The sequence below is a fragment of the Excalfactoria chinensis genome, chromosome 6, assembly GCF_039878825.1.
Source record: "Excalfactoria chinensis isolate bCotChi1 chromosome 6, bCotChi1.hap2, whole genome shotgun sequence".
Classification (NCBI taxonomy): domain Eukaryota; kingdom Metazoa; phylum Chordata; class Aves; order Galliformes; family Phasianidae; genus Excalfactoria; species Excalfactoria chinensis.
The window spans coordinates 25444844-25463837 of record NC_092830.1 but is presented as its reverse complement, the minus strand read 5'-3'; the positions used below and the strand labels follow the sequence as shown (position 1 = coordinate 25463837).

The following is an 18994-nucleotide window of genomic DNA, read 5'->3' as shown; positions in this document are numbered from 1 at the left end:
TGCCTCAGACACTTATAGTGGCATTCTGTATATTCAGTTATTACTACTGAGCAGATCGCGTGGGGGTTCCTGGTATGTATTGTAAGAAATTCCTATGTATATTATATAATATGTATTATATTATATACATATATAGTATATATGTTATCTTAAACTTATATATTTTAAAATGCCACTACTAGCCAGCGCAGCTAAAAAAAAAAGAATAAATAAAGAAAAGAAATACATTCCCGGCTGCCTCCGTGCCCTGCGGGGGCGGCTCCTTAACGTGGCTCTTGCTTCTCTCTCACCATAACTACTTCTAACCTCAAGCACGGGTCCTTGGCTGTCTGACCTCTACACTCTAGTTATGCAATGTCCTTAGAGAATTCTGTGCACTGGCCACTGTGATGGAAACCAATGGGCCGGGAGTGCTTTGAGTTTATGAGTAATTGTTCTGCCAAAGTTTGGTGTTCGTATGACGAGCGTGTAAACCCGTCGGACGATGAGCAGAGGGCCGCGCTGTGCGGCTGTGACCTCAGCAGCAAAGTGCTGCTCCGCTCTCGCTGTCATCTGTTGGCGGTCGCGAGTCGGCGGCACCTCTGCTTTATTATTTGACGCTTTACACCCACAAAGTCTTCTTCTTTCTATTTATGTAACCCATAGTCTTTGAAGAGTATGGAAAATGGCATTTCTCTCTGACCTCTAGAAGTTCAAGTGTCATGGGAAGAAAAAAAAAAATGAAACAGGAACCCCCCCCTTTACTCTTATGGACCTCATTTCAATATACTGTTTACAGTTTGACGGAATTGTATAATTTAATATTTCTCTTGTACTGTAGTTTATATTTATTTACAGATTTTTTTTGTACCGTGTGATTTGAATTTTTTTTGTTCCTTGCTATGATCAATGTTTTATGTAGTAGAGCACTTATGATCACAAATTAAGGTTTTTTGGTTTGATTGCACTACGTTAATTTTTTTAATGCAGTTCTGATTTTTTGACTGGACTAAATAAGCTGTGTCTTAATGTATGTGATGAGTACTTTAAATTTTTATTTCACGTGGTCCATTTATTGTTTTCTTTTTTTTTTCTTTTTTTTTTGTTTTGTTTTTTTTTTGCATTGTATGTCAAAGCGCTAATCCTCTTGTTGTGCATGTGTAAGATTTAATGGCTCCATTGTATTATTTGACCATGTCATTTTGGAAACACATTCCCAGCTGTAACGTTGTGTATGGTAGTTTTCACTGGATGCTAGACTTTTCAAAACCACTATTCTTCTAATAAATTTTGTTGTGAAAAACTTGCAGGGGTTCCAATTCTGTTGTTCCTAGCGTGCTTTCTGAGCGCCCACACCACCAACCCGAGCGTTGGAATGCAAGTGATGTGCCTAAAGAGAGCTGGGGGAGGAAGGGAAAATGGCAGGTAAAGCCCAGGCTGGGAGTCCACGCTCCTATTGTTTTGTGTTCCCAGTTAGGGCTGGTGGTTGCCCTGCTCCGGCAGCCAGGCAGGGAGCGCTGATATAGGCTGATGTGCAGCTCCTGTACTCTAATCTGCTTTTCCCGACTGGTCACCTTAATTTCTTTCAGGGTAAATAATTTATTTGGTGAAGAATGAACGGTCTCTCACGAGAGAGAGGAAAAAAAGGAAGTAGCCTTGTTCGTTGAGCACTTAGCGATGAGTCAAGGTGGAAACCACAGCAGTCAGAGCCTGCCTGGGAATCCTTGTGTGCTGTGGCTCCGTTGGGCTCACTCATGCTCTCCCAGGCACAGGGTGTTCTGCAGGGATGGCAGCACAGCATGCCCTTGGAGCATTGCCTTCCTAAAGGGACAGCTCGGTGCTGCCTGGGTTGCAGGGCTGTGGAGCAGTGATGCCGCTCCGCACTGCTGCCTGCAGTCACGGCTTCCTTACCTCAGCCACGCTTTGCATCGGGTTGAACTACTTCTAACGCCATGCATTATTGATACTTCAATGCTGAATGCCAGAAAGTAGGTTACAGTAAGTGTTGTGTAATGGAAGCCACATGGGTTCAGGCTCTGCTGCTAACCTTCGTGTTCGGTCCGACGGTGGTCTGCAGGGTAACATGCAGGAGCCTCCTGGCTTCAGGAGAGCCTGTGTAGTGCTGCAGCCTGTGCAGCCCAGGCTTCTCCTGAGAGCTTGCTGCCTCATCTTGTGCTGTTGGAAAGTAGGTTTCAGCAGAGGGTTTGCATTTACTAACACGGTTTCCTGTGCCTTGTTTTTGTATTTTAACATACAGAGCTGGTACATTGCAAACAACTGTATTTCTTGTATGCTAACCCTGCTATTAAAAAAAAAAAAAGTAAATGAAAGCAAAATGCTAAGGTAGCTTTGTACCGTCCATGGCTTAGCTTTGCTTGGCAAATAACACCTAAATGAACACTTGGTTTGCTCAGAGCCTTACGCTGCTTCAGGAATAGTAAGTCCTTGTGTAGATAGCTAGCAAGCCCCGTGCCGTAAACTAGCGTTTATCATATCTTTTTCTGTATGTCTGAATGCATCTGTCAAATCTATGAAAATAGCCTCCGAAAGTGACAAACCGTGTTCCCATCTGCCATTCCTCCGGATCCATTGCATCTTGCAAGCTTTTCCTACAGCATTTTTCATCGATGCTTTTTATCCTGCGATGGCTGGAAAAACCAAAGCTTTGTTATTTGTGTTTTCCTGGAAGACTTGCTGACGGTCTGGCACTTTGAAGTTGAAGTTCTTCAGCTGAAAGGAACAAAGTCTCAAATTCTTCTCTTGAAGCATTCTGTAATACAGCTCCACGTAACCAAGGCTGCTGTGCTCCGAGCCAGAAAGAAGCATTCACACTGTGGTGCAAAAGTGGAAGAAGAACTACAATTAGAACTGTGAGGCGGCTTAAAGAGTCTGCCAAGTTCCCTTGTAGCTAGACGTGAGCTTCTTGGGCCTGCTTAGGGATGGGGCAGCACGATGAATCCTCCTGGTGCTCTCAGTGCTGGGATAAGTGCGAACTGAAGGTGCAGTGGTAACCCAGAAGTGATGTCAAAGGCAGAGCTTGTGGTGGTGGAAGCAAATCTGGGAATGAAGTTGAGACAATGAAGATAACAAAGAGATTAAAATAGAAGATCATCTTCCTAATGTAGTTATTCTCCAGAGACTGAAATAGATGTTACGGTGCTGGAAGGATCCCAAATAACGCTGCATGTGGGAGTGCTGATTTTTCCTCTGCTCTGGTTCCCTCGATGTAGCCTCTGTGCTTCATAATCCATCATGTCCTCACTTGTCCGATGGGGAACTCAGTAGAAATAGGACTGACTTGACAACCAGGTTAGTTCCTGTATTCCTTCTCACCCACCTCCCCAAGAGCCACGTCTGAGAGCTCGCTGCTGGTACCAGGAGGAGCACGCAGCCATCACATCTTGCTTTCATAGGTTGCCTTTGAAGTATCAGAATCCACAGGTAACATCTGCAGGTGTTCTGCACGCTGTCCTGTTAGATCTGCTGCTCTGAGGTGCACCAAGGTCCCAACATCACTTGTCCCAGATCCCTCCTGCCCAGCTCATGGTGCACGGGCTCACTGAGCTCGCTTTGGAATGACGTTCTTGACTTTCAAAGGGGTCTTTTGTCATTCCTTTTCTTAACGCCAAACCTTTGGCTGCACTTTTCTCCTCCATGAGCTTTAGCTGAAGGCTTTGACGCTGATTGTTAGAAGTTGCTCAGAGTGTGTGGGGGGAAAAACCAAAGGAGGAGCTCCCACGGGCAGCACTGCTCTGTGCTGTGCCCCTGCAGGGCTGGGACAGCTGTGGCTCTCATGGAGTTCAGTCTGGTTTCTGACTTGCTTAGTGTAACGTTCAGTCTTTCTATATATGTAGACGTCTCATAGCTAAGAGCACATGGCAAGTCAGGCACAGTTTGGTGTTTCCTTTCCCTTTGTGTGAAGGTGGTGCAGTCTTTTCTGGGTTTTCTGATGTTGTGCTGTGCTCAAGGTGGTGTTTCTGAGAGATTCCCATAGAAGCAGCTGGCCGTGTCTGAGTTGTTAGTACTGGCTTAAAACAAGTTGTTCAACTGTAGCTCTAAAAAAGAGATGCCTTAGGACTCTGGTTTTGTGTAAGAATCCTCCATAGTAAGTGTACTCTGTATGTAAATACAAGCTTGTGTCTGATTTCTCAGCATCAGGCATGAGCTTGAGTGCTGAAGGCTATGCCAGCTTGCTCTGTATCTGGGTGTTTGCTCTTGTTGGACACATTGAGAGCCCTGTGACCTCCCTGTTGGCTTTACGGAGCTGTGACCTTGTGCTGGTGCATCAAACTCAGTAGATTGTTGCTCCTGTTTTGGGATCTGTGCTGGCCTTTCCCTGCTAGGCCCATACTAACAGTCGTGTGAGGCAGCCATACCTGTTGGCCACTCATTCATTTTAGCCTGTACCCATTGACATCCTCTGCCAGTGCCTTTACTTCTGGTTGAGCATAGACTGGATTGCTATGCATGGCAAAGAACAGCAACAATGACGTCTCCCTAGATGTAAAGGAAACATGCCTTGCAGTGCCTTTAACGAGCTTATTGCTAGGTGCAGAAGTCATGGAGGGGCAAGCAGTGAGGGCACTGTGGGGTTCTGCCTTCCCCTGCCTCTTGCAGTGTGTGGAGTTGATGCACCACTTTGGGTTTCTCCAAGATATCTGCTCCTTTGTAAGGATCCATTGTTGATAGGTAGATTTTTCCTTTTATTTTTTCTCTTTCTGGCAAACAAGCATTTGATGGTTTTCATCCCGGGCACAGAGAAACAAACAATACCTGCCATTATGCTGCAGGGAGGAAAATTGCGGAGATAAAGTATGTTTTAACTGCAGCATCCAATTACAAAGGGTAAGCTGCCAAAATCAAGGATGTTCTAAGTATGATAAATAACCCTAAAGACAGCCAGTTACATCTGTAACAGTGACAGTGTTCTGTGCTTAGCAAGGTGCACTGCCATGTCTCTGTTTGCCACCTAGCTGGACAATATGGGATACAGGAGGGAGCTGGGACCTGTTATGGTGGATGCTGGCCGTGGCTGGACCAGGTTTGCATTTGTTTGATCTTCCTCTACCATCAGGGTGTGCACAGAGGCATAAATAATGGCAAAAAATGACTGTGGGATGGGGTACCAAGGTGACTTTTTGAATGGCGGATAGGGGAAGGAAGCACAGTACTGTGTAATGGCAAGGAGTAAAATAAAAGAGAATAAGGTAAGGGATGCACAGAGCTTAAGGGAAGAAGGGAAGGATGGAGCCGGGATGGCACATCAGCACGGAGGAAACCTCTCCATGCTGGAACGCATGGAGACATTCCCTGCCAGGTGTTTTGGTTTCTTAATTGTTATCTGACTATGAAATTAACCTCCATCGTTTAATGGTAGCTGAGCGGCAGCTGAATTAACCCACTTTCCAAAGAGAACATGCCAAGCCCATCAGCTTTGCACCAGCCCATCCCCCGGGTTCCTGGGGCTGAGATCTGTGTTTTCTGCCTTAACCCATTTCCCAAGCAGGGAGCCTCAGCGGTGTGCCAGGTGTGGGGCTGGCTACTCAGGGCACACTTTGCAGATCATACAGACCTGTAGCAAAGCGCTGGTTCCTGAGTCACCAGGCATTTTTGCATGATGCGGTGTACTATCACCATGGGGAGACCCACTCTTAGGAGCTGCAGCACTGTTTTTATTAACAGCACGGCCTTGATTATCCCAGGCCCAATTACCTGAATCTCCAAGCTACCTGAAACGGGGCCATATCCCCCAACATCTGTTAATTGCACCCAGGATACCCTCTGCTCTATGGATTCATCTCAAGCTCTGGCTGTGCTGAGTGCTTTGAGCTACGGTGGTGGCTCTAGCCAGCTGCTGTATCCTTTTTTTTTGCCACACTGGGGCAAAGAACATTATACATATATATATATATATATATATATATATATATATATATATATACACACACACGTATATTCTGCAAGTACCACCATAGGGAGAAACACTCACTGTCATTTTTTTCTCCCCCAGATGTCCCCGATAATTAGAAAAATTAACAAGGACAATTCTGGGAAGTCTTTGAAACCCGGTGTGTAGAATAGGGTTTCCAACGTGATGAATTTCCCTTGGTTTTAAAGCAATAGCTCAATGGCAAGGTTTTTAATTAGTCATTAAATATTGCATTGGGAGTACCACCAGAGATGCTGAGCTGCTGTTATACAGTCAGATCAGTTACATGGGGAGAGGAAGCAATGGCAGGAGTGCACCGTGATCAACCTACCTGTGCAAGGCTGTGTGTTTTGTTTAATGTAAGACCAGTTTTGGCGTGTTTGGTTTTTATTTGGCAACAGGTGGGGAGAAGGCTGTTGTGTGTAAATGCCTTAAAATATGGAGGCACTACTCTGAAGGGTTAAATGGCTGAGGCTGTCATGGATGGATGTTGTTTATCCACCAGTTGGTGTTCGGTAGGACCTGTGTGCAGCTGACAAAGCCCAACCAGGCCAGCCCCATCCATAACTTCTGCTTCCTGCTTTTCAGCTGGGTACGAGCTGTAAAACCCCCCAGTGCATCACTGCATCACCAAGGATGGCATAAATTCAGGGGCCTTGGCTGCGCTTTGTGCAACTCAAGCTTTTAGTCTGGAGAAGAAAACTGCTTTTCTCTTGGCTGTTGCGTGGAGCCTCAGCCTTTCCCTTGCTGCTTTCCCGTTTTGTCAGTGCAGCAAGAGAGAGAATGCCTGTAGCACCCACGGAGGTGTGAAGGGACTCATTCATCTGTGTGGGGAGTGTGAGGTGCCAGGCAGATTTCTGAGGATTGAAATAGCGTCATGTAAACCAGTACACCCGGTGTCAGCCTTTAATTGGGGCTTGGGGAGACGAGCTGAAGAATGCCTGCAGCATCCCTGCCCATGGCTGCGTCCCTCCCCACGGCTGCATCCCTGCCTGTGGGGCTCTGCAGGGGACGGATGTGGGGCAGAGCGGTGGCTCAGTGTGCTGGCATGGAGTGCTGCTGAGGTTTCGGCTTCTCGTCGGTCATTATCAGGTCCCACGTTTCCAGTCCCTGCTGGTTTGGGGTGGTGCGAGGCTGGCGCTGCAGAAGAGGGAGGGGAGAGTTCGTCCCCGTAAAAACACAGATCTGGATTTTATAAGTTTATAGCTGTGTTTTGTTTCTTTTACAGAACTATAATCCTGGTGCTTAGAGTGGTCTGAAAGGAACAGAAGCACTTAGCCTTGAACTTTTGTTCTGCCGCTGCTTCTTGTGCCTCTGAGGTACAAAACATACCTGTAAACTTATAATCCATCCAGCTGCTGTTCACTAAAAATAGAAAGCCCAAAAGGGTTCGTGTTCAGTAGTGAGGCACTTGGGGTGGGCAAACCAGCAGGTTGCTCTTGGCAGTGGGCAGGTTTTTGGGGACCGGCGTTGCAGGTAGGTTGGTGTGAAACAGCTCGTTCCTTTCTCCCTCTCCTTCTTCCACTTCTACCCTCAAAAACACGCTCCTGAGGCACAGGCAGGGTGCCCGCAGAGCTTTAAAGGGGACAGAGAGCACACCACGAGCTGACTCCAAAGGGTGGGCAGCTCACCATAGGCAGTGCAGGATGAAATCCAGAGAGCACGTGGCATTTCTGCCATGTAAATCCCATACCGGTGCTGGGGGTGTCCCCAGCACGCAAGCCTCCAGCCCCACCACGATGGCCATATGCTTTTTGCTGGCAGCCCTGGGTCCCCCCCAGCAGCAGTCGGGGAGGGCTGGCTCCCAGCCCCGCGAACCGCCGGTGCCACAAAGCAAACAAATGTATTGCAGCACGCAGCTATGCAAATAGCTTCAGAGCACAGCACGTTTTCCCCAGCGTTAATTGCTACACCGCGGCGGTTGCGTGGCAACAGCTCTGTGTGCCTCGCTGACAGCTACTGCCCCTTGATTCCTCTGACACCTTCTGTGACAGGCAGAGAGGAGGAGAGAGAGAGGAGAGCTGGGAGGGCAGCGGGGGCTCGGGAGGCAGGGTGCTGGTGGGACAGCGGGGTGCCTTCTGCTGGCTGGGGGAGGTGGCAGCCAGGCTGGGGTCTCTGCGTGGGTGAATGACTGGGCTGGAGGCACAAAGGGTGGCTGCCGCAGGAGCTGCCAGCAAGCTGGTTGTGTGGCTGGGCTGGAGGCTTCTGCAGGTGTTGGGCAGGATGGCATGTTCCTTATAGGCAGCCCAGCTCAGGGAGAGCTGTGCTGGGGGAAGGCTGCAGAGGGCTCCTTGTGTGTCTCCCGAGTCCTACCTGTGCTGCTTCCCAAAGACACATCCCCAGTTCTCATCCTCTGCGGTTCTTCCATCCTGCTGCACCTCCGTCACTCGGACAGAGGGGACCTTTGGTGTTCGATGTGTCCCCCTGGCAGGCACTGCAGGGCTGTGCTCAGCCCTCTGATTCTCAGAATGAGGAGGTGTCCTCCTTGCGGTAGGCTGAGGAGGGGGCGGGTGGGTTCAGGATGAGGAATTGCGATCCAGCTTTGGGTCTTGGTGATGTGGAAGCAGAGAACCCTGCAGTTATGTGACTGTAGACACAGGTGAATAGTGGCATAGAGGGCAAGACGGGTCTTCTGAGGACAAAGGACATTGAGTCTCAGTAAAGTTACCTCCTTTATCAACCAGGAAAATTATCTATATCTGTTTGTTAGATTTACAGCTTAGCAAGCTGTGTATATCTAGGATGAACTCTTTGGAGCACAGTAGGGCGTAGAGCAGCAGTGAGAGCCGTGGTGTCAGCCAGATGTCAGAGGAAAAGAGGTGAGAGCACAGGGAGATGCACCTGAGACCCTGGGTGCCAACGGTGCTGGGCAGGACGTGGCACATTCCCAGCTCCTTGGGGCCCCTGTGCCTGGGCAAAGCCATGAGCCATGCCCCAGCTTGCTGCAGGGCCAGTGAGGGTGCTCCCAGAGCAAGGACGTTGCTGACAACCCGTAGCTCCCTCCCTAGGGAAGGATTTTGGCCCCTCTGCCTGCCTTCCCCTCTCACCACCCACTGCTGCAGGCTCTCCCTTGGCACCACGAGGTTAAGGACAAAGCGTGCTGCTTGGCCTTCACTTCCCTGTCCCGTGGCATCCCAGTGAGGTGGCGGGGGGGTGGGGGTGGGGAGGGGAGCGGACAGGCTGCGGTGATAAGTGCAGGAAGATGGCTGCCACTGCACTGAGCTGGGCTTCCGGGCAGGTAAGGGGAGAACTCGACCCCAATGGAAGGGGGCTGTGTGGGGCCCTCCTCTTCTTCCTGGTGGTAGATGAAAGATGTCACCCCGTTGTTACCCGCAGGGCAAGGGGAGGAGCTGAGTGGTGCAGGAATCCTCTCTGGGACAACCCTTCCATGCAGGGCTCTGGAGGAGGGCCAGGCTGTACCTGAGCGCTTTCATTTCTGTTCACCCTGGGTGGAACCGGCTGGGGCTGCTGGAGGGCATTCGGCTGAAGGCAGCGGGCTTGGTGGTGGCCACACAGCGTGTTCTGGAGTACTGGGGCAAATCTGCCAAGTGTTACCTGCTCTGCCATCCTGGGAGGTGTTGGAAAAACATTGCCTAAGAAACCCAGCTTGGAATTCAGGCACACTGGGATGCGCTGAGCTGGTGAGCGGATGCTTGGAGCAGCATTTCTGGGCAAAGAGGAGGCCACGTGGCTGAACTCAGAGACCATGGGATGATTCTACACGCTGAGTTTGGGAGCAGAGTCTAAGAGCCAGCACCTTCCCAAAAGCTTCCTCTAAGTGCCACCCGGCAGCTGGCAGCAGTGACTTGTGGCACTTCTCTGTGCAGGAGCAGTGAGTCATGCCAGGAGGGGAGCAGGGAGCAGCCTACCCTCCTGGGGGACTGCAAGGTGCCAGGCACAGTAGTTGTTCTGCAGCCCTGCAGCTGTGCTGGTGTGGTCTCATATGGGGCCAGAGCTGAGCCCCCACTGTGGGAGTGATGGGGACGGGGTGGGATCTGTGTGTGTTGCTGCTGGGAGCAGGCATGGTTTTGGCACCGTGCTCCTGACAAGTTCATGCAAACACTGCGTAATTATCCCTTAGCCTCCCCATCGATTCATTCTAATTAATTGCTTCTGCTGAGCAGAGAAATGATAATCGCCTAGTTGAAGAGGTGGCTCATGGCAGTGATCCTGCAGACAATGGTGCCCAACTTCCTGGGTGAGCACTGCAGGTGGGCAGAGCAAATTTACCAAATGGCAGTAAACCAAAGCACAGAACAAACAGCAGGGCAGAGCAGCACGGAAGGGTGCGTGGCCACAGGCAGGTCCTGTGTGCTGGGAGCCCTCCAAAATGTGTGCGTGTAGATGCGTGCACTCGTGCTGGTGTGTCCCAGAAGTGTTGAGCCTGTATGTATCACATACCTGGTTCTCAGCAGTAAGTTTGGGTGTGCTGTGAACGTGCTGCTTACACAGCAGTGCTGCCTAGGGGAAAAGTGCAGTTATGGTGCTCCAGCAGTGTGTGACAAGACAAAATGCAGTTCATATCCTGTGCTGGGGGCTGCCGGCCTCATGGCACCAGGGTGCTCAATCTCACCTGGGCATCCAGTAAATGATGGGTCTGAGTGGGAGAAAAAGGGTTGTTCAAGTTTTGCAGCATAAACTTCTGTTCCCGAGACGTGTTAGTGACTGTTTCTCTCTTTGTCTCTCTAGTGAGGATGCAGCAGAGGCAGTAGCAATAGACTCTAACAATCAGCCCAAGTCTCCACTGGAAAAGTTTATGGTCAGACTGTGTACGCACCACCAGAAGCAGTTCATCCGTGTGCTAAACGACATATACACTGAAGTACAACCGGACTGTGAAGGCCAGCAGTCGTCTGAATCCGAAAGCATGGAGGCCTCCACTTGTGGCTCTGGTTGTAGCCAGCAAAGCACTGGAAACCAGGATAAGGGTGCTGCATGTACTGACCCAACGCCCCTTTCTTCCTTGGAGCCAGGACAGCCGGGCAGCGACAGCACGGAGCAGCCTGCAGAGCTGAAGCCCATGGACAGGGCAGAGAGCTCCAGCCCTGCTTTGAGGAGAGACTTCCCCGACCCCCCCAGCACATGGCTGCGCTCTGCCAGCCCAAAGGACAGCCCCACCCAAGGATACCTCAGCACGTTGAACTCTTCCTCGTTGAATTTCCACCATGCCACAAAAAGCCTGGAGGGGCAAGCTGCTGGCCACGAGCAAGATGCTGGCGTCAGAAAGTGTGAGGACAGCAAAGAGCAGGGAGCAGGTAAGGCGCTAGTGGAAGGCTACATCTCTGTCAAAGTAGCCAATGTGAATGGCAGTGAGGACAGCCTGGACAGCTGTTTGGGCTCCCAGAAGAGCTCTTTCAGGGCTCTGCCAGAGGAGCCCTGGGACCCTGGCTTTGCTGTCAGCTCTCCTCACCGCGCAGACAAAGAGAACGCGTTACAGTGTGGCTCTTTGCACCAGGACCTCGATGTGAAAGAACAAGACACGAGACCAAAGCCAGACAACCACCTGCACGCCGCAGCCAAGGGCAAGGTGGGCTGCCATCTGCACCCATCTGACAAGGTCCCGCTTGACAAATCCAAAGAGGTCTGGCTGCCTACTGGCACCGCACCAACCTCCCACCGTGCCCCCGCTGGGCACCCTCGTGCCAAGGCAGCCTCCCTTCGGTCCTCCCGCAAGAGCAAAAAGGCCTCAGGGCTGCGGATTAATGACTACGACAACCAGTGCGACGTGGTCTACATCAGCCAGCCCATCACCGAGTGCCACTTTGAGAGCCAGCGTGCTGTGTCATCCCGCAGGACGGCACGGAAGAGTACACGGGGGTATTTCTTCAATGGGGAGTGCTGTGAGCTGCCCACCGTCCGCACGCTGGTGAAAAGCTCGCGGGCAGAGGAGCGGGGCAGCGGTGTGGCACAGCGGATGCAGGCACTTGTAAGCACGAAGCCAACTCTGGTGCTCTCAGGGGGCAGCTCCACAGGGGCAGGGCGGGATGGGGAGAAAAGGGTTTCGCTCCGGCTGCTGGCCAAAGGCATGCCAGCCGGCAGAGAGATGAGGGGCAGGGGTGAGCTGGGCTCCGTGCAGCGGGAGCTGCGGGACATGCGGGTGCTGCGGTCACGGGAGGCCTCTGTGGCTGTGCCCCTGTTCTCACTCTCAGCACCGCCCAGCCCTCAGATGGAGGACAGCGTGGCTGGCTCGCCACCCCCCCCAGGCTCCCCCTGTAGCCAAGGGGCTGGGGGCTCAGCTTCCCCGGAGCTTGGTGCAGCTCCCTCTGGGGACGGCAGCTCCAAGGACACTGATGCTGCACCAGCTGCTGGCTGTGCTGCCCTTCCTGCCACCGAAGCAGCCATCGGGGAGGAAGGTTCCCTAGATGTGGGTGTGCAAACTGCTCCAGCCCTCCCCGCCAGCCCAGAGCTGGAGTCCCCCATGCAGCTCTGCCCTGCTTTGGATTCGGCACCTGAGGCTGACACCAGGGACTGTGCAGAGCTCCCAGGTGTCAGCAGCACAGAGCCATGTGGTGTGCATCCTGCAGAGCCCTCTCCACACTCTCCAGAATTGCAGGCTCCTGAGCAGCTTCCTGCCAATGAGGGCAGCGATTGTCCACCACAGCCCCCTGCCACGTTGCAGAGTGTGGAGGTGAACAAAAGCACTGATACTATACCAGATGCTGAACTGTCAGTTGTGCCAGGTGACACCTCCCTTGAGCAAGAGGAGGCTGCACCAGTCAGCGTAGCTCTCCCTGTGGACTTGGAAAGGGAGGCAGAGAAGAACAACAGCCTGGCAGGTGAAAAGGAGCCTGCTGAAGAGGAAACACTGCCTGAACCTGATGGCTTAGAAACAGCAGAGAAAGACTCCATCTCTTCCAAAGACAGCCTAGACAAGAAGCGAAAGAAAGGAAGGAGAACACTCGTGGCATCTGACCGGCGTCTCCGAAGCCAGCATTCTCAACCGCCCGCTGAGGGCAGCACTGAGGACGCTGGTTCTTCCAGCCCCGTGCACCTTCCTGGCCTTCAGATCAAAGCCTCCAAGAGTCCTGGTGCTAAACGGTTCAAGAGAGAAGGGAACCTGGATGGGACAACACCTGCACACTTCCCAAATGACTGCTTCCATAGTGAGCTGCTCCAGCACAACGAGGGGCTGAGCACCGGGCAGCCTCCAGAAAGCACTGCTGCAGAGAGTGGTGTCACCACCAGGCAGACCTATAAAAGCATTTTAGCAAAAGAAACTGCATCCGAGGGAGAAAATTCCCATAAAGACGACCCCACTGCTACAGGTGGCCAAAGTCAACCAGGTGAAATGCTGAACATCTATGTGCAGGCTGATGCTGAGAAGATCATCCTCCTCCCAGCAGAAAGCAGCGTGCCTGCAGGCAGTGTGCAAGCAGAGGTGAAGATGGGCGATGCTCGTGCAAAAGAGGAGAGCTCTGACAGTGCCATAGACATGGGGAAGCTGGAGCACTATGAGCCAGTGGGAAGCCAATCTCCGTGTCCTACCAGCAGAGGTGGAGGAAGCAAGCATCACCCAGCGAAGGCTGCCAAGCACAAGAAGGGCACCCCGCAGTTTTATAACTTAAGACATGCACCCGCACCTGCCGACACTGCAAAGAAGAGCTTGCCAGGGAAGGAGTCTATGCAGGCTGTCCCTAAAGCCAAGGATGAGTGCAGTTCAGGGAATGATGACACCCTGGCGTTGGAGGATATGGATGTAGAAGACAGCAAGCCGAGGTTCATGGAGTGGTGCTCTGAGGAGGAGAACCAGGAGCTGATTGCCGAGTTCAACGCCCAGTACATGAAGGTGCAGAAGGGCTGGATCCAGCTGGAGAAGGAGGTGCAGCCAGCCCCCAAGGTGAAGAACAAAGCTGACAAGCTGAAGGAGATCTGGAAAAGCAAGAAAAGGACGCGGAAAAGCAGAGGGGTGCTGGAGGTTCAGAAGCTGTCTCCTGTCCAGATGCTGTTCATGAAGGCCTACAAGCTGTCCGACATTTGCCAGTGGTTCTTGGAGACCACCGAGACCCGCTCGCTGGTGATCGTGAAGAAACTCAACACACGTCTCCCGGGGGAGATCCCCCCTATCAAGGTCCCCATGCAGAAGTACTCCTCCTCTGGCCTCTACCCCAGCTCGCTGCAGGCCGAGCGCTTGAAAAAACACCTGAAGAAATTCGCCGCCACCACACCAGCCCGCAACAACTTGAAGAACCAAAAGCTGTGGGCCAAGATCCGCGAGAACGCCGACAAAGCTGAGGCCGAAGAGGGCAATGCAGCCGGCCAGCCTCCTCCACCTGAAGTCGGCCCCGAGGAACTGAGCCAGGACCGGGGTGCACAGCCCACCCCCAGCCTGCCCACCCAGGCCAGCACCCGCATCCTGCGTAAGTACTCCCAGCTGAGGGGCAAGCTGAGGGCCCAGCACCGTGCCACCCGCACCGACCGGCGCGGCGACGTGCCTGGCGAGCAGCCGGGCCCTGAGGGCAAACCGAGCCGCAAGAGCCTGTGCATCAACCCCCTCATGTCCCCCAAGCTGGCCCTGCAGATTAAGGCAGATGCCTTCCCTGCTAAATCACCTGCAGCGGACGGAGCGGGGAAAGGGCGGAAAGGGAAGAGTAAAGTCCAGGAGGAGCCCTCGCCCAGGGCTGAGCAGCTCAGCAGGAAGAAGAGGACTCTGAAGGAGAGTGAGGCCACGCAGGAGCGGGCTGGCTCCTCGGGGAAGGACAAAGTGCTGGCCAAGAAGGCTGGAAAAATAAAGCATTCAGAGGCAGTCACCAAGGCTCCTGCCACCCGCAAGCAGGTGGAGAGAAGCAGCAAGCTGGCCAAGAAGATGTCTTCGAAAGAAAAGAGAGCCCCAAAAAGGCAACTGGAGAAGGTGCGGCTGCCAATACGGAAGGGCAAAGAAAACACCAGCCGCCGTGCTGCACCGCCGCCTGGACACGAGGAGCTGGGCCCATCCCCGCGGCACAGACCGCTGGGTGAGTCCTCGACACGGGCACAAAAGATGGCCAACAAGAAGGCGGGCGGGGGAAAGGCCCTCCCCAGGGCCATGAGGAAGGGGCAGGAAGGCAGCAGTTCACAGGGCAAGAGGAAGCTGCGGGCGAAGGGTGACTGCTCGCACAGCAAGCGCTCGCGGCTGGATGCCAAGTAGCAACGCAGCGGTAGCCATGTACAGAACTCTTGTATAGTAGTAACCCTTACCATGCATTAACTAAAGCTGCTTTTATAAGCTGTAGCAAGCCTTTAAAATCCGCAGTTACAGGATCACGCCCGTGATGTTAGGCATCGGAAGCTGTGTCTGGGGCGGAGAAGAGGTCAGCCTGTCTGGCTCTGCTGTTCCGAAGGAGGTGTCTGCAGTTCGGATGGTCCTGGGGCTTTTGAACTCGGAACCAGGCAGTTTTAGTTAAAAGTACAGTGCCTTATTTATCACTTTAAAAATAAAATTAAGAAGCTCGTCTGTGTGATTTGGAGGCTTGCGTTTTATACTTGAGGCACAAGCACTTGTACTGTAGCAGAAAGAAAACCACCTTCGTGCACATGAAGTAGCTTTCGGCAGCCTTTCGGTGCACGCCAACATTTCCCTTCCCTTCAGCGTCCTTCTGTCTGTCTGTGAGTGGCATTTCAAGCAAACCCAAACCCCTTTGCCATCAGTGAGGGAGAGGAAGGTGGATGGGACACGTGTCGGTTCTCCTGCAGCTGCCGGTGGCTCTCCAGGTACCCACACATGCGGCTCTGCCCCTGTCCCTTTGCACAGCTGCAGCTGATTTTCCCTATAGTTTGCATTCACTTCTGTACAAACACGCACCTTGCTGCTTGCAGGAATCCCAGTGTGAGTGTCCCGTGCAGGAAGCAGCAAGGCTTTGGTTTGAAAACTTTCCCTCCCCTTTGAATGCAAAAGTGAGCTCTTATGAGCAGTGACAAAGTGATTAAATCTAGCCTGTCAGTCCTTGTATAGATTAATATGGAGTTATCTATGACTTTAATTTTTACTGCATGTATTAAAGATGTCAAACATTCCATCAGGAAAGATTTAAAAGCATTTCAGGAAAGGCACCGGTGGCAGCCATAGCACTGCTCTGTACCTTCTCCACGGGTCCTCTCTCCCTTGTTTCTCTGTCAGCACCTGCCTTTCCCTTTCCCCTGGTTTGGGGTAGAAATGCAGGACCTTCTCCCTGTATTCTGTATTTCTCTTTGTCTTCTTGGGGCTGTCCCTTGCTCCCCTGTGTTGGGATGGCAGCTCCAGATGTTGCTCCTCAGAGCTGTGCTGCAGCCTCAGCACATGTTGGATGGGATGCTGGGCATCCCTTGGCACGGGAGGAATGTGAGTTGTCAGTTAGGCTGAAGGCTGAGAGCAGACCAGGTGATGGGATGCCTGGCAAGGCAGCAGAGTGCTCTTCTGTTTTATTTAACAGTGACAGCTTTGGTCTTTGGGAGGGGCTTTGTCTTTGATGAGTAGCGTGCGGCTGCCACCTGTGGCCAAGTGACTGCAGCCAGCACTTGGGCATGGTCCTGCCCGGGTCAGGGTGGGCACAGTGGTGCTCTATGTGAGTTCTCTGCATTGCAGGTCGGCTGGGGGTGCTCTCATCTCCTGAAAAACAGGGCAGCTTCCTGCTGGAAGGCATCTCCAGCTCTGTGCTGCCACTCAGGAGGTGCCATCCCCTCCTCATCTCCTGTGCGTGTTCTCACGCTGACACCAGTTGTAGCTCTTGGGTCTTGCAGCCGATGAGACGTGCTTTTACCATGAGCTTTGTGCTTGCAAGTGCTGTGTTTTGGGACAGGACAGTGGGATGTTTCAGTTTCCTAACAGATGAAGGGGTCTGCATGTGAGGTGGCCACATGGCAGGGTGGCATCGCCACCATTTCTTCATCAGAGCCCACATTTTATTTTCTTCTCCCTCTCTCCCAGGCAGCGTTGCGTTTCTCCATTCCCCACTTACTCCCCACTGTCCTCTCTCCAGACCCAGCGCTGTGCCCCCAGTGCCCCCCAGTCTCCCAGCTGCTGCTGCCACCGCTGCCCCTTCAGCTTTCCTTGATGGCTGGCTTCTCATCCCACTCTCAGAGTCTGCCTCCATCCCCGCTCCCTGCTCCACGTATCATAGCGTCTGTTCCGCCCATCCCTTTGCTTGGTGGTTGTGAAATGAATCCATCTGTTCTAAGATGTTCTCAGGAGTTTGTATTAAGATCACCCCTAGGCTTAGCGGAATCACGGTGTGTTCCTCTCCCCCCCACCCCCCTTCCTTCCCAGACCCCCCTTGGTTTGAGAGCACTTCCACCGGGCCGCGGGCAGCTGGCGTTTGATTCAGGGCACATTGGCAGCTGTGGGGCGGCTGCAGAGGGCACCATGGTGGCCATTGCAGTGTCACCTGGCCCACCAGGCCGCCTTGCTAGCCAATGTTTTCTAAGTCTGTTTGTAAGAGTACCTAATTTTAAAATGAAATGTGAATATATATTATGTGTAGGTGCCATGTAAGATAGTGTTGTGCTAGGAGGCAGGATGCTAACCTACTTTTTAAGCTTTTGGGGCAGGAAAAGACTTTTTTTTTCCTCTTTCTCAATTCTCACAGATTTAATATTGTAAATAGTCGGGTTTTTTATATTTATTTCGTGGGCTTTCTGTAGGTTCTTGCTCCGACTGGTGGTCACTGTGGCTGCCTATGGCGCAGGGGGATGGGGCAGCTGCGGGGTCCCGTCCCATCGGTGTCCAAGCATTAAGTCTTCATCTCATTTCTGATGATGTTGGACCCGGTCAGAGGCGGTGAGCTGGGAGGGTGGGGTGGGGGTCTCCGGGGTGGGGGCACTGCCAGCAATAAGATTTTAGTAATAATGTCTGCTTGGGTGATGGAGGCTCAGCCTGGTGTGGGGTGCAGGTCTGGAGGAGCCGCCCCAGGGCTGTTCCAAGCGGCTGCTCTGACCCCAAGGCGCCCGCAGAGCAGGGCAGAGGGGCAGCTGCCCGCAGCCAAGTTGGCCCTGTAAGGTCATTGCCTCTTTGCTTGCCCTTTTGCCATGTTTATTGGAGGGTTTGAGGTCGGTTGCCTGTTTGTGTGTGTTTTTTCCTACGTGTGTGTGGCTTTTTTCTGGCTGTTTTTAACCCCGTTTTGCCACACCCATCCCATAACGGGATCAGCCCTGCTGCTCAGTGACGGGTCCCTCATTTCAGAGCATGGGATGGCAGTGAGACAGAGGGGCTCATGAGAGACCTTCACCTTTGGAACTGTAGTGTGGAAAAAGAAAGGAAAAAAATAAATAAATAAAAAATAAAGAAAAACACCAACCCAACCAACTCAATATGTTTCTTTTTGCTCTTCCCAAGATGCTCAACATTTGAATCTTAGTTCCGCCCCGATAACAAATGTTTTCCCTTCCTTTGTGTCCGCTTCCCTGGAAGGAGTTTTGTTGCTCTGTTCCTTTCTCTAGGATGAGCTTTAGACACTGATCCGAACAGCCCTCCTGTCCGGTACTGTATGTTGGAGCCTGACCAATGTGAACTGTCGGAATGGGGTGCGGGGAGCACGGCCGCTCACCTGGCGCCGTGCTGGGGGAAAGCGAAACGTCTGCTGTGAATCCTCAGTCAGAAAGGTGGAGAGGGGTTTCCATTAGATGATGTTTACATACCTCACCTGACGAACCTTTGAACGTGTATATATAAAAAAAAAAGAAAAAAAATGAAATAAAGTTATATTAAGTTGCTTTAAATCGATATGTATAGCTATAAGAGCTGGGTCATTTGAACTTTGGCTGTGTATCGACTCTCTCAATGTTGACATTTTGTGAACTCTGTGCTCCTGTCGTTTAGACTCTCGAGGAAGCTGTGTCCTTGTTCCAGGTAAAGCTCCCTGACTCAGATCTGAGCTCTTCATAGACTCCCACCGCCTTGTTTTCTTTTCTCCCTCTGTTGTTGATATTCACCCGATGATGAGCTTTCTAAAGGTCCGTATTTTATTGCAGCTTATTAAAATGTTTCTTTGATATCAGAGCCGCTTTGCTGTGATAAATGAGGGGAAGGCGGGGGCGTGGATGGCACACGTGGGCCGTGGCCATAGGGCACAACCTGCCCATGTCACCCCCTGGCAGCATCGGGTCCTCCCATTGCCCACGCCGTCCCCACCCTGTGCC

General features: G+C 52.2%; 1 protein-coding gene across 5 annotated transcripts in view; it reads left to right on the top strand.

The window, feature by feature from the left end:
- The window catches only part of LCOR (ligand dependent nuclear receptor corepressor), a 73069-nt gene extending 54182 nt beyond the window's left edge, over nucleotides 1–18887 (top strand). For all 5 annotated transcript variants that reach the window (XM_072340885.1, XM_072340884.1, XM_072340888.1 and 2 more), the window contains one exon: nucleotides 10598–18887. In XM_072340885.1, the coding sequence (XP_072196986.1) occupies nucleotides 10598–15032 (4435 nt within the window). In that variant the 3' untranslated portion in view covers nucleotides 15033–18887. The remainder of the gene's footprint in view (nucleotides 1–10597) is intronic.
- Nucleotides 18888–18994: the final 107 nt, after the last annotated feature.